The 13,636-nt window shown below is 37.3% G+C and overlaps 1 protein-coding gene across 1 annotated transcript in view; it reads right to left on the reverse strand.

The window, feature by feature from the left end:
- Positions 1-13,636, reverse strand: part of LOC118896070 (all-trans-retinol dehydrogenase [NAD(+)] ADH7-like) — a 40,613-nt gene that overhangs the window by 4,267 nt on the left and 22,710 nt on the right. The window contains 2 exon segments of the mRNA XM_036853801.1: positions 6,785-7,001; positions 7,094-7,181. Coding sequence (XP_036709696.1) covers positions 6,785-7,001; positions 7,094-7,181 — 305 coding nt within the window.

Consider the following 13,636-nt stretch of genomic DNA (forward strand, 5'->3'; position numbering starts at 1 on the left):
TAACAGGATTAAATAAGCACTTGGATCTCTATTACTCTTCTCCACAAAACCATGCTAAATCTGTTTTAGATTTGGTATAACTAGCATTTTCTTAATAACCATAACCCTGAGTCATTTGTAAATAAATTGTTTTTTCATTGAAGTTGAATTTCCATGTTGCAATTAGATGATCCATCTGTAGCTCCAGGAAGGAAATGTAGTTAAATCAATTGGGGGATTTTTATCCTGTACTGTGCTATGTTAAAGAAGGTTCTAGCCAAAAGTCATTTTCCTGCTAGTAGAGTCCTAATCCTGTTTCATGGCAGGGATCAGGGAGACCTGAAAACCAGGAAACCCACGAAAAGGGTATGGAACTTATTGTGATCATTTTTGTCTTCTTTTCCTTTCTTTTTTCTCCTCCCTCCCTTCTTCCCTTTCTTCCTTCCTTTTTTTTTTTTTTTTTTCGTTTTCTTTTTAACATGCAAAGGCTTATGTATGAGCAGGGTGTGTTGTCAGATGTCCTGATTCTCCAGTTTTGTCCTCCTTTGCAGGAATTACCTGAAGAAATAGCCTGTGTGTGGAGGTCTATGTATGCATGTGTTTTGAAATGTCTGAATTTATAAGCAGATATTTAAGTGGGTACAGAGGTGCTGTAGTTTCAGCTACGGCATCCTAACCCCTCAGTTCATTTCCTGAATTTGGAGCTCTGAAGTTAGTGTGGCCATTCTCTCAAGTATCATTCAGTCATCCACTCATTTATGCAGCAAACTTTATTGATGGATTCTTTGTGGTCAGCATTTTATGCCAGAAACGAAACTGGGCGTTCTCTACCTTTTCTACTAGTTTATCTGCTAGCTTTATTATCTAGATCTGAGATGAAATTTCTTGTTGATGGTTGGATTCTAAATCTAGAATTTTATGATTCTAGCACCGTCTTCTGGGACCTCTTTCAGCCTTCCTTATTTAATCTCTAGCAAACCTTAGGCTGTGGTGGCCCTGAAGTGTGATATTTCTGACCACCTGGGAACTGTGCCTCTAAAGACTTCTCCCTAGGACTCCATCACCCATCTGGAAAGTTGTAATTTTTGACCTTCCTGTCACCCTGACTCTAAGCCTTTAAGTGGATCATGGCCCCAGTCTCTTGCTAACTTCAGATGTCCCCCCACCTGAAAAACAAAAACAAAAAAAACTTCTCTTCCTTCCCAACCTTCTTGTTCTACAGAATGGGAACTGGAGATTAATATCTATAGTGAATTATCCATATCATTATTATAGAAGAAAGTTATAGTCTAAAATAAGAGTGTCAATTTTAGGTCACTTAAAATTTTTTATTATTTTAAATAATATTTTATTATTTTGTATTTTAAAATATAGTAAGCTTCCACTTTTCAGTATTATTTTTCTTTACTCTTCTGATCCCCTTCATGATCTTTAATAAATACTTAAATTTCACTATTCCAAAGAGCTTTAGGACCTTAACCAGCTCTTGGGAGATAATTTTTGAGTCCTTGGAATATCCTGTCCACTAAGAGTGTCTTTGTACATCTGAGACATTGGGCTACTCCAGATAGTTTATGCTAACAGTGTGACTTACGGTGAATCCCTGTTTTCATATGTCTGGGGCTTTGATCCATCAGCTTAACTCCTGATGCTACTGGAGTCTGAGTAGCTGAGGTCAGTCCTGTGTGTGCTGTGTGCCTACATGACTGTTCCCACAATAGAAACCCTAAACACCAGACTTGGGTGAGCTTCCCTGGTTGGCAACACTTAATATGTGTTGTCACACATTGTTGCTGGGAGAATTAAGCTCTGTCCATGTGACCCCACTGGGAGAGGACAACTGGAAACTTGTACCTGGTCTCTCCTGGACTCTACCCTATGTGGCTTTTTCCTTTGCTGGTTTTAATCTGTATCCTTTCACTGTAACAAACTGTAGCTATGAGTATAATAACTGTTCTGAGTTTTATAAATCCTTCTAGTGAATCATCAAATCAAAAGAGTGTCTTGGGGGACACCAACACATCCTCATACTGTTAGTTTGACCTATTTTCAAATAGGCAAAGGCAAGAATATGTGTTCATTCAAGTAATTTGCCTTAAGATATAGCTTCCAGTAAAAAATTATACCTAAAAGTGGAGAATGTCTTGGTTAATAATATATTAGCCAAGTACTAATATGGTACCAATATATCAAGTACAATAAAAAACTTAGAATACTAACATAAAACCATATCCAATGTCCCTTCTCTCACCTCTGTCTTGGTAGAAAATTCTTAGTGGAAGGTCACGAGGAATGTTCCAGCACCAAGATTTTCCAAAGAAATTTAAAAGCAAGTGGTTACTAACATATGTCATTGACATGTACATGCATGCTAATGTAATACATTCATAGATCTCAGACCTGTCTTGAACCTATGTCTGGGATAAATCTGCTTCAACGCCCATATGTATATTTTCCACAAGCTCCTCACCTTTTTATTCTTCCACATATTTGGACATCCCTTTCCTTATTCATTCATACATCTCTTTTTTTCCAACTATTACTTATTAAGTCATTACTATGTCCAGGCTCCTTGCTAAGTACTGTAGTGAATAGAGACTTGGTCCATACCTTCTTGGAGCTTGTGGTCTAATGAAGACTAAAGGTATAATAAGAATTTGAGATTTGGGACACATACTGTTAATGAAGCAATCATGTAGCCTTGAATAAGGGAAAGAGGTTCCTGCTTAGATGGAGTAGACAGAAAAAAAAAAAACAACTTCTTTGAGCAAGTGGGTTATCTTTTTTTTTTTTTAATTTTATTTTATTTATTTATTTTTGGCTGTGTTGGGTCTTCGTTTCTGTGCGAGGGCTCTCTCCAGTTGTGGCAAGTGGGGACCACTCTTCATTGTGGTGCGCGGGCCTCTCATCATCGCAGCCTCTCTTGTTGCAGAGCACAGGCTCCAGACGCGCAGGCTCAGCAATTGTGGCTCACGGGCCCAGTTGCTCCGCGGCATGTGGGATCTTCCCAGACCAGGGCTTGAACTCGTGTCCCCTGCATTGGCAGGCAGATTCTCAACCACTGCGCCACCAGGGAAGCCCCAAGTGGGTTATCTTTAATCTGAGAATAATGTTAATGAGGCACCTACACAAGGGCTCGGTAGATGAGTGTTCCAGACAATCAGAATAGCTTGTGTAAATGTCTTCATGTAGGAACAGCTCAGCAGGCTTACAGATCTCAAGAGAGGCGAGTGAGTGTGAGTGGATCATAGTGGAGGAGACGAGATTGTTCCAAGTATGGAAGCTACTGAAGGATTTTTGGCAAAGAAGTAATGCAGACCAATTTATGTTTTATAAAATTCCTCTGGCTTGTAAATGGAGAATTATTGGAGATGGTCAAGAGGAGTAATGAAGACTACAGAAGGGAGGCCATTGCATCTGTCAAGATATGATGATGGTAGTGAGTTGAAGAAAATGGAAAGATTTAAAATATACCTTGTAGGTAAAATTAACAGGACTTGCTGCTGGATTACATATAAGGTAATGGAGAGGGAAGATCAAGGGTGAAGAAAATTTGAGTGAGCATAAATATGTTTGGGCGGTAGGGAGGAAGAAAATTAAGAATTCTGTTTTATACATATTCAGTTTGAGATACCTGTGAGACCTTCAAAGGGAGAGGTCAGGTAAGGAGTTGGACAAAAGAATTTGGGGTTCAGAGAGAGTTTGAGATATAAATTTGGAGTCAACTAACATATAGGTAATTTTTAAGACTTCGGAGTTGGATGAGACCACCACAGTATGGAGATTGCTTGTGGGAATGGTTTTACTATTTATGAACTGTGTGTTATTCTACTTACTTCTTTGATTCATTAAGAGTGACATAAATTGAATCCAAATAATCACTCTTAAAAATGCATTCATGGGGGCTTCCCTGGTGGCGCAGTGGTTGAGAATCTGCCTGCTAATGCAGGGGACACGGGTTCGAGCCCTGGTCTGGGAAGATCCCACATGCCGCAGAGCAGCTAGGCCCGTGAGCCACAATTACTGAGCCTGCGCGTCTGGAGCCTGTGCTCCGCAACAAGAGAGGCCGCGATAGTGAGAGGCCCGCGCACCACGATGAAGAGTGGCCCCCGCTTGCCACAACTAGAGAAAGCCCTAGCACAGAAACAAAGACCCAACATAGCAATCAATCAATCCATCAATTAATCAATAAAATAAATCTTAAAAAAAAATGCATTCATGTTTTCATGCTATATGCCAACCATTATAGGTTGAATTGTGTCCCCCCGCCCAAACCTGCAAATTCATATGTTAAAGTCTTAACCCCCAGTACCTCAGAATGTGATCTTATTTGGAGATAGGGTCTTTGCAGAGGTAATCAAGTTAAAATAAGGTAATTAGGTGGGCCCTAATCCAATATAATTGGTGTCCTTATTAAAAAGGGGAAATTTGGACAAAAAAGACTGGCATAGAAGGAAGGTGATATGAAGAGACATAGAGAGAAGACAGCCAAGGAGAAAGGCCTGGAACAGATCTTTCACTCACAGCCCTCAGAAGGAACAAATCCTGCCGACCCTTTGATCTCGGGCTTCTAGTTTCCAGAATGTGAGACAATAAATTTGTTTTGTTTAAGCCCCCCAGTCTATGGTATTCTGCTACAACAGCCCTAATAAACTAACAAACCAGCATTGATATTTATTTTGTGAAACAAAATATTAATTTTATTTTATTTATTCTTTTTAACACCTTTATTGGAGTATAATTTTTGTGTGTTACTTTCGGCTGTATAACAAAGTGAATCAGCTGTACGTACACATGTATCCCCATATCTCCTCCCTCTTGCGTCTCCCTCCCACCCTCCCTATCCCACCCCTCTAGGTGGTCACAAAGCACCGAGCTGATCTCCCTGTGCCATGCGGCTGCTTCCCACTAGCTATCTATTTTACGTTTGGTAGTGTATATATGTTCATGCCACTCTCTCACTTCATCCCAGCTTACCCTTCCCCCTCCTCGTGTCCTCAAGTCCATTCTCTACATCTGCGTCTTTATTCCTGTCCTGCCCCTAGGTTCTTCAAAACCATTTTTTTTGTTTGTTTTTTTAGATTCCATATATATGTGTTAGCATACGATATTTGTTTTTCTCTTTCTGACTTACTTCACATTGTATGATAGTCTCTAGGTCCATCCACCTCACTACAAACAACTCAATTTTGTTTCTTTTTATGGCTGAGTAATAGTCCATTGTATATATGTGCCACATCTTCTTTACCTATTCATTTGTCGATGGACACTTAGGTTGCTTCCATGTCCTGGCTATTGTAAATAGAGCTGCAATAAACGTTGTGGTACATGACTTTTTTTGAATTATGATTTTCTAAGGGTATATACCCAGTAGTGGGATTGCTGGGTCGTATGGTAGTTCCGTTTTTAGTTTTTTAAGGAACCTCCATACTGTTCTCCACAGTGGCTGTATCAATTTACATTCCCACCAACAGTGCAAGAGGGTTCCCTTTTCTCCACAACCTCTCCAGCATTTATTGTTTGTAGATATTTTGATGATGGCCATTCTTACTGGTGTGAGGTGATACCTCATTGTAGTTTTGATTTGCATTTCTCTAATGATTAGTGATGTTGAGCATCCTTTCATGTGTTTGTTGGCAATCTGTATATCTTCTTTAGAGTAATGTCAATTTAGTTCTGCCCATTTTTGGATTGGGTTGTTTGGTTTTTGTATATTGAGCTGCATGAGCTGCTTGTATATTTTGGAGATTAATCCTTTGTCCATTGCTTCATTTGCAAATATTTTCTCCCATTCTGAGGGTTGTCTTTTCATCTTGTTTATGGTTTCCTTTGCTGTGCAAAAGCTTTTAAGTTTCATTAGGTCCCATTTGTTTATTTTTGTTTTTATTTCCATTTCTCTAGGAGGTGGGTCAAAAAGGATCTTCCTGTGATTTATGTCATAGAGTGTTCTGCCTATGTTTTCCTCTAAGAGGTTGATAGTGTCTGGCCTTACATTTACGTCTTTAATCCATTTTGTGTTTACTTTTGTGTTAGGTGTTAGCGAGTGTTCTAATTTCATTCTTTTACATGTAGCTGTCCAGTTTTCCCAGCACCACTTACTGAAGAGGCTGTCTTTTCTCCATTGTATATTCTTGCCTCCTTTATCAAAGATAAGGTGACCATATGTGTGTGGGTTTATCTCTGGGTTTTCTATCCTGTTCCATTGATCTATATTTCTGTTTTTGTGCCAGTACTATGCTGTCTTGATTACTGTAGCTTTGTAGTATAGTCTGAAGTCAGGGAGCCTGATTCCTCTAGCTCTGTTATTCTTTCTCAAGATTGCTTTGGCTATTCGGGGTCTTTTGTGTTTCCATACAAATTGTGAAATTTTTTGTACTAGTTCTGTGAAAAATGCCATTGGTACTTTGATAGGGATTGCATTGAATCTGTAGATCACTTTGGGTAGTATAGTCATTTTCACAATGTTGATTCTTCCAATCCAAGAACATGATATATCTTTCCATCTGTTTGTACCATCTTTAATTTCTTTCATCAGTGTCTTATAATTTTCTGCATATAGGACTTTTGTCTCCTTAGGTAGGTTTATTCCTAGATATTTTATTCTTTTTGTTGCAATTGTAAATGGGAGCGCTTATTTAGAAATAAAATTTCGAATCTGAATTTTTTCTTCCAGTTGATTTGGCATTGTGTAGAAACAGTCTGTACATGAGATGTTTTCAAAAGTGTTTTTCCCCAAAAGCTTCAGTTTTTCAAAAAAAATATTTAAAAAATAAAAAAGAAGGAACTAGCCCACCCTGCTGCTTACCTTGCCAGTTTTAATAGCAGTCCCATATCCAGTGGAAAATCCACATCCAATTCAACAGACTTTCTCAGAATGAGCTGCATCATCGATCTTAGCAATGGAAGTTTCATCCACCACCGTGTGCTCAGTAAATGTACTAGTGCTCATGAAGTGTTAGACTGGTTTGCCCCTGCACGTAAATCTGGTGGTGCCATCAGCCAGGACTCCATGACCAGTAACGCTATTTGATACATCAAATGATCATATTAATTCAATTCAAAAATTAGCACAGGAACAACTAAATGGCATTAGAGAAAAGTGACTGAAACCTACTCACTCCTTATACAAAGGTTGCCATCTGGGTCGCGACAAGCATTGCATTCTCTACACTGAGGCGGAAAGAGGGGGATGACTTTGTCACCTAGAGGGAAAACATCATGATATGAGGCATTGGTAATTAACATTAAAGGCTGAAATAGACGAATGTGAATTGAGCTCATGCCACATGCAAGAATTTCTTAAAAGTAGAGGCATACCTTGGAGATATTACAGGTTTGGTTCTAGAGCATCACAATAAAGTGAGTCACAAATTTTTTGGTTTTCCAGTGCATATAAAAATTATGTTTACACTATACTGTAGTCTATTAAGTATGCAATAGCATTGTGTTTAAAAAAACAATGTACATACCTTAATTAAAAAATAATACTATTGGAAAAATGGCACTGATAGACTTGCTTGACGCAGGGTTGCCACAAACTCAATTTGTAAAAAAAATTCCACTTTGAAGCACAGTAAAGCAAAGGGGTAAAACTAAGGGGTGGAGATCCTCAGTGAGTAGCCTCCAGCTGTTCAGTTGGTTTTGGTATAGTTATTCAATTAAGTAAGTTTGCTGACATTATTGAAATCAGTGAGGGGTGGAGGGAGAGATAGAGAGAAAGAGGGAGAAGGAGACAGGGAGAGATTTTTCTTGTTTTCCCATCCTCAAATCTGTCTAGGAATCGTATAAAATATTTTAATTAATTTGTTCAGATACAAAATGCGTTATCTCTCATCTTACTTGTCGACTAACATACCACTCCTAGAGATCTCCTTTAGATGGATGGTTACATGGCTCTTTTGCAAGTGATTAAGTGTGAGAAATGATATGCTGGAAATAGATGAGAGGCTGAAAGCCATCAGTGACTTTAACATGCACCCTCTGCCTCTGCAAGGCAAATGTCATGGGTCACAGTGCAATGTGGGCCAATCTCGAAGTTAGAAATCTCACACCACAATCCCACACAAGTTCCTGCTGGATTAATAGTTGAGATTTAAAGTCAAACTATTTTATCGATAAGTAAAGACATAAATATCAAATACATGGAGAATGGAGAAACTTTTATGCTTGAGGATGATAGAAAAAGTCATAAAGGAAACATCTAAGAATGAAAATTTTGTGTGTTGAGAAACAGTAAATAAATCTTCCAAATGTAAGTAATTCAAGCAAGTAGTCTGAGGGAAAAAAGCTTAAAGCAAAAATGACGAGTTAACATTTTTGATATATACAATGCATAATCGAATTGATAGGGAAAGCATTAAAACTTCCACTCCTACCTCTTCTGTCTTCCCACATATTTTACTCCTACCTGGAGATACACGCAAAGAACATAAAGAGGAAAATACAAATTAATAAATATATAGTGAAGTGTTTGTTTTCCTTGGTTATAAATTTTTTAAAAATAAAAGTAATGAGATAATTCTCTGTTAAGTCAATAATGATTTTTTACTTACGTATTGTCAAAGGGGTGCTGAAATGGGCAGTGCCATTCATGTCAACACCTTTGGAAAATAATTTGCAGTATACATCAGGATACTAAAATGGTTCTTTTTTCCTGTGGGTGGTCACATTTTGTTTAGCAACTTAATTGAGATATCTTTGCCATATAAAAATTGTATATGTTTAAGGAATATAACTTGATGTTTTGATATATGTATACATTGTGAAAAGATCACCATAGTCAAGCTAAATAACTTATCCATTACCTCTACCTAGTTACTGTTGTGTTTTCATGTGTTTGTTCATGTGTGTGTGTTAAGGTTTAATTTAAGATCTGTCCTCTTAGCAAATTTCAAGTATACAATACAATATTGTTAACTATCATCACTATGCTATACATTAAATCTCCAGAACTCACTCATCTTATATAACTAAAACTTTGTACCCTACTTAAGAATATTTTGACACTTTCACCTGGTAATTCCATTTAAAAAAACCTAACTTAAGGAAATTGTAAATTCAGAAAAATATTAGTATATATTAGAGGTCATCACAGCACTAGTTATAAAGGGAAATATGTAAACAATATGTGTAAACAAATATGTAGATAATAATAGAGAAATAGGTAAATGAATTGTAAATCTAGAAATTAGACATTTAAAAAGTTTATAAATTGTTATAAATTTGGAAAATGCTTATATTAAGTTGGAAAAATAGGATAAAAATACTTAAATATTGTACGAGTACAGCTACATAAAATATGGATGGAAAAATATAAGGAGGGAAATAAAAACAAACAAAAAAATCAATGGTAGTCTTTAAGATATAAGACAATTATTGATTTTTTCTTCTCATATTTTCTGATTATCCAAATTTTCTGGAATGATTATTGTTACGGGCTGGATTGTGTTCCCCCAAAATTAACATGTTGAAGTCCTGACCCCCAGTACTTCGGAATGTCTGTATTTGGAGATAGGGTCTTTTAAGAGGTTAAAACGAGGTCATTCGAGTGGTCCTTAATCCAATATGATTGGTGTCTTTATAAGCAGAGGAGATTAGGACACAGATATATACAGAGATAAGACCATGTGAAAACACAGAGAGAAGATGGCCATTTGGAAGCCAAAAGAGAGGTTTCAGAAGTTACTGCCAGCACCTTGATCTCAGACTTCCAGCTTCCAGAACTGTGAAAGAATTAATTTCTGTTGTTTAAGCCATCCATTCTGTGGTACTTTGTCATGGCAGCCCTAGCAAACTAAACAATCATCTTTTACTTTTTTAATGAAAAAGAAAACATTTATTATAAAAAGAGAAAAAAGCAATCCCCAGTGTAAAGAGAATCCCTCCTTTCCTGTGATTCGACTGAAACCCTAAAGCAACTTGAGCAATATAGAACTCTAATGCAAACCACACTATTGCATGCATATCTCTATATCAAAATAGTATAGCTTTTATGCTATACCTTAAATTATATACTGTGTCACTAATTTTAACTGGAAACTGCTGCCTTTAGGTTACAGAGCTCTCCATCATGGGAAATGTTCTAATAATGGCTAGATATCCACTTTATAGAGGTAGCACAACTAGAACTCAAGCATCTGTTGGTTGGATGGAGTTGCAAATTTTTAAGATTCCTTCCAACCCTAAGATTCATTAATTTCTATGGGTAGAGTTGCTAGCTTCTAAAGTCCAAAATTAATTCCCCGATTAAGCTAGTTTTGCTGGGTCCTTGACCCAAACTAGAATGCTTTTATTCTAGTTCTATTTCGTTCCAGAAAGAATTATTTCAAATTCTAACATCATAGGGCCTCCTCACTTGTCACATCACCCAGACTTCAAATGTCATCTTCATTTTTCCAAAACCTTAAGGTAGGCTAAATGCAAAGTTGTTTAAACAAAAACAAAACAAACAAATGAAAGCACCTAACACTATAAACAATTGCATACCCATTTCAAGCAAGCAACTATACTGACCAACCTGCAAATGAAAAAAATGCCAAAACTCTTTCGAGGTTAATGCCAACTCTGTTTTAAAAGAATAAACATACTTTACCTACAATGCATTCTTGGTTTTTAAAGATTTTTTTAACCTGTATTTTTATGAAAACTGTACCCTTAATAAATCTTAAAAGCATGATACTTTCTTGTCCACTTTGCATTCCAGAATTAGCATTTTTCCATTGTCAACAGCAGGAAAATCTTTTCTAACGGCTGAGAATGAGACCTTGGTTACCCAATGAACTACAGAAGTGAATGTAATGCGTGCTATTGAAAGTCAATTTATGGAAACATTTTGCTTACCAGCACAAATGCCCAGCTATCCTGAAATTAAATTATTAATAATGTCAATAGAAACCAAATTTCTCCATTTTCCCCCAATGTCTTACTGAAAAACCTTAATATGCTGTTTTATCCTGTTTCTATTAGCATTCTCTGAAACTCCAACCCAGTGTCCCCCCCACCAAGTGTATGCTTGCTCAACAGGCATTTAATTCCCCAAGAAATAACCCCAAGTATTTAATTACGTTAAGGTATTCCAAGTTCTAACAATCAGTCCCACATTATTAGATCATAATGAGGATACAGAAATGTTCTGCTTACTTTTCCAGTGGTGCCCATCCTGTCTTTCTGTTCGTTCTGTATATTAGTAAACAGAGACTTTTTCTGCCTGATATTTGGCTCCATCTGCTGTAAATAACAGCATCTTGTGCCTTCAGTTAAATAGTCTGGCTCAAAAGTTCCACCTTTAGCGATATGACTCATAGCCTTCAAGACTTTCCAATGGCCCATGAGCCCCACCATTTACAGATCAAGTTGTGAAAAGAAATACAGTAACTTATAATGATCAAACCATGGGTAGAGCTCTAACAAAGACAGGATAATCAAACCTATTGAAAATGACTGAAAGCTTTCTTATCCACCTTATATCTGGGAATATAAAAACATGTCAGGTTAGTTCAGCTCAACTCAACTCAGTAAAAACGTACTATGTGCTTCTTTAGCTGCTCTGCAAGGCGCAGCTGATTTTAGGGATGTGTGTGTGTGTATTTATTGATGCTCTACTTCATGCCACAAAGACATGATGTAGTTTGTGGAAAACATGTAATTAAACATAAATGAAAATAAGGCCAAGAAAATGTAAACAAATTGGAATAGAAGGTCAAAATTTGGAAAGAGGAGTTGGGGGTATATAGAACATAGATATGGATAACTATAGTTTATAGATATTTGGGGGATAGAAAGATATGTAAAACTTGTTAGCTCTGCACGTAGACAGATTATGGTCTGAACCCAAGTCACCGTTACATACACGGCTTGTACAGGTTGTGCGTGGCACAAAGTCACGCAGTGCAGAGCAGAAGGGGAACTGAAGTCCAGCCTGTATACTGGCTCTCAGATGCCAAAGGGCTTTTACTGGGGCAAGTGCTTCACTCTTCTGAAGTAGCTGTTTAAATACTTCAAGCCACTGTTTCTTAAAATAAGATGCACTGATACTAGAATCTCCTGGATCTACTGACTGTATTGATAGGAGAGTGTCCAGGATGGATTTTATTTTTTACACTATTTGGGGGTGCACTGGCAGACTTACCTCCAAGTAAATTTATTCTACACAAAGGACATTTTACTCTTGTGGAGTCAATCAGTGGGGCAGGTTTTCTAAGTCTTCAAAGCTGTTCAGATCATGAAATATTTTTTCAGACAACAGGTATGAACAAAACTTTCTTTTGAAAAGCTTGTATAAGCTTTGCCCACAGATCTCTCTCTCAATGCAATATAGTAAGTGTTGTAGGTCCAATTTAAAATCTATATGCCTAATTCAGAATTAGCAGTTAGAAGAACCTTGTTTATCCATTCTATATGTAATAGCTTACATCTGCTAACCCCAACCTCCCAATCCATCCCTCCCACACCTCCCCTCCCCCTTGGCAAGCACAAGTCTTTTCTCTATGTCTGTGAGTGTGTTTCTGTTTCATAGATAGGTTCATTTGTGCCATATTTTAGATTCCACATATAAGTGATATGTTATATTTATCTTTCTCTTTCTGACTTACTTCACTTAGTATGATAATCTCTGGGTCCATCCATGTCGCTGCAAATGGCATTATTTCATTCTTTTTTATGGCTGAATAATACTCCATTGTATATATGGACCACATCTATTTATTTATTTATTTATTTATTTATTTATTTATTTATTTATTTATGTGTCTGCTTCAGGTCTTAGCTGTGGCATGCGGGATCGTCATTGTGGCATGCAGGGTCTTTCGTTGCAGCATGCAAGTTCTCTCTAGTTGTGGTGCAAAAGCTCAGTAATTGCGGCACGCAGGCTCTCAAGTTGTGGCATGCAGACTCTAGAGCACGCAGGCTCAGTAGTTCCCCTGCGGCATGTGGGATCTTAATTCCCCAGCCACGGATAGAACCCACGTCCCCTGCATTGGAAGGCAGATTCTTAACCACTAGACCACCAGGGAAGTCCCTGGAGTACATCTTCTTTATCCATTCATCTGTTAATGGACATTTAGGTTGTTTCCATGTCTCGGGTATTGTGAATAGTGCTGGTATGAACATGGGGTGCATGTATCTTTTTGAATTACAGTGTTGTCTGGATATATGCCCAGGAGTGGGATTGCTTATATTTTTTTAGAAAAGAAAAGGAAAAAAAAAATAAAGTCCATGAAGAAAGAAAATAGAATTAGCAATTAGAATTAGTCATTCTAACTCACTGGCCAAATTAAATCCACCAGGTAAAAGCACTACCAGTCGATCAGCCTTGACTGTGAACACCATTTTTTTAGCAGCAAAACACTGAAGAAACCCAGCATGTTTTACAGGTATTACCAGATAGAGTTAAGCAGGTGTGGACCAAACAGCTATTTTGAGTTTTAATTTTCAAACCAAAGAAACCAAAGTTTATCTCAGCAACAAATAGTTGTTTACTTATGAACAAAGGCAAAAGAGTACCAATATGGGTGGTATCAGCACAAACAAAGAAGTACTCATTTGGTAAACTCCTTCATAAGGCCTTGACAAAATCTTATAGCACCTAATCTAAAAAATAAAATTTTACAAGAAAATAGTGTGTCCAATAAGGTTTAATATCTGTATAAATCTTTATGGC

This window comes from Balaenoptera musculus, chromosome 5 (assembly GCF_009873245.2).
Source record: "Balaenoptera musculus isolate JJ_BM4_2016_0621 chromosome 5, mBalMus1.pri.v3, whole genome shotgun sequence".
In the NCBI taxonomy this organism is placed as follows: Eukaryota; Metazoa; Chordata; class Mammalia; order Artiodactyla; family Balaenopteridae; genus Balaenoptera; species Balaenoptera musculus.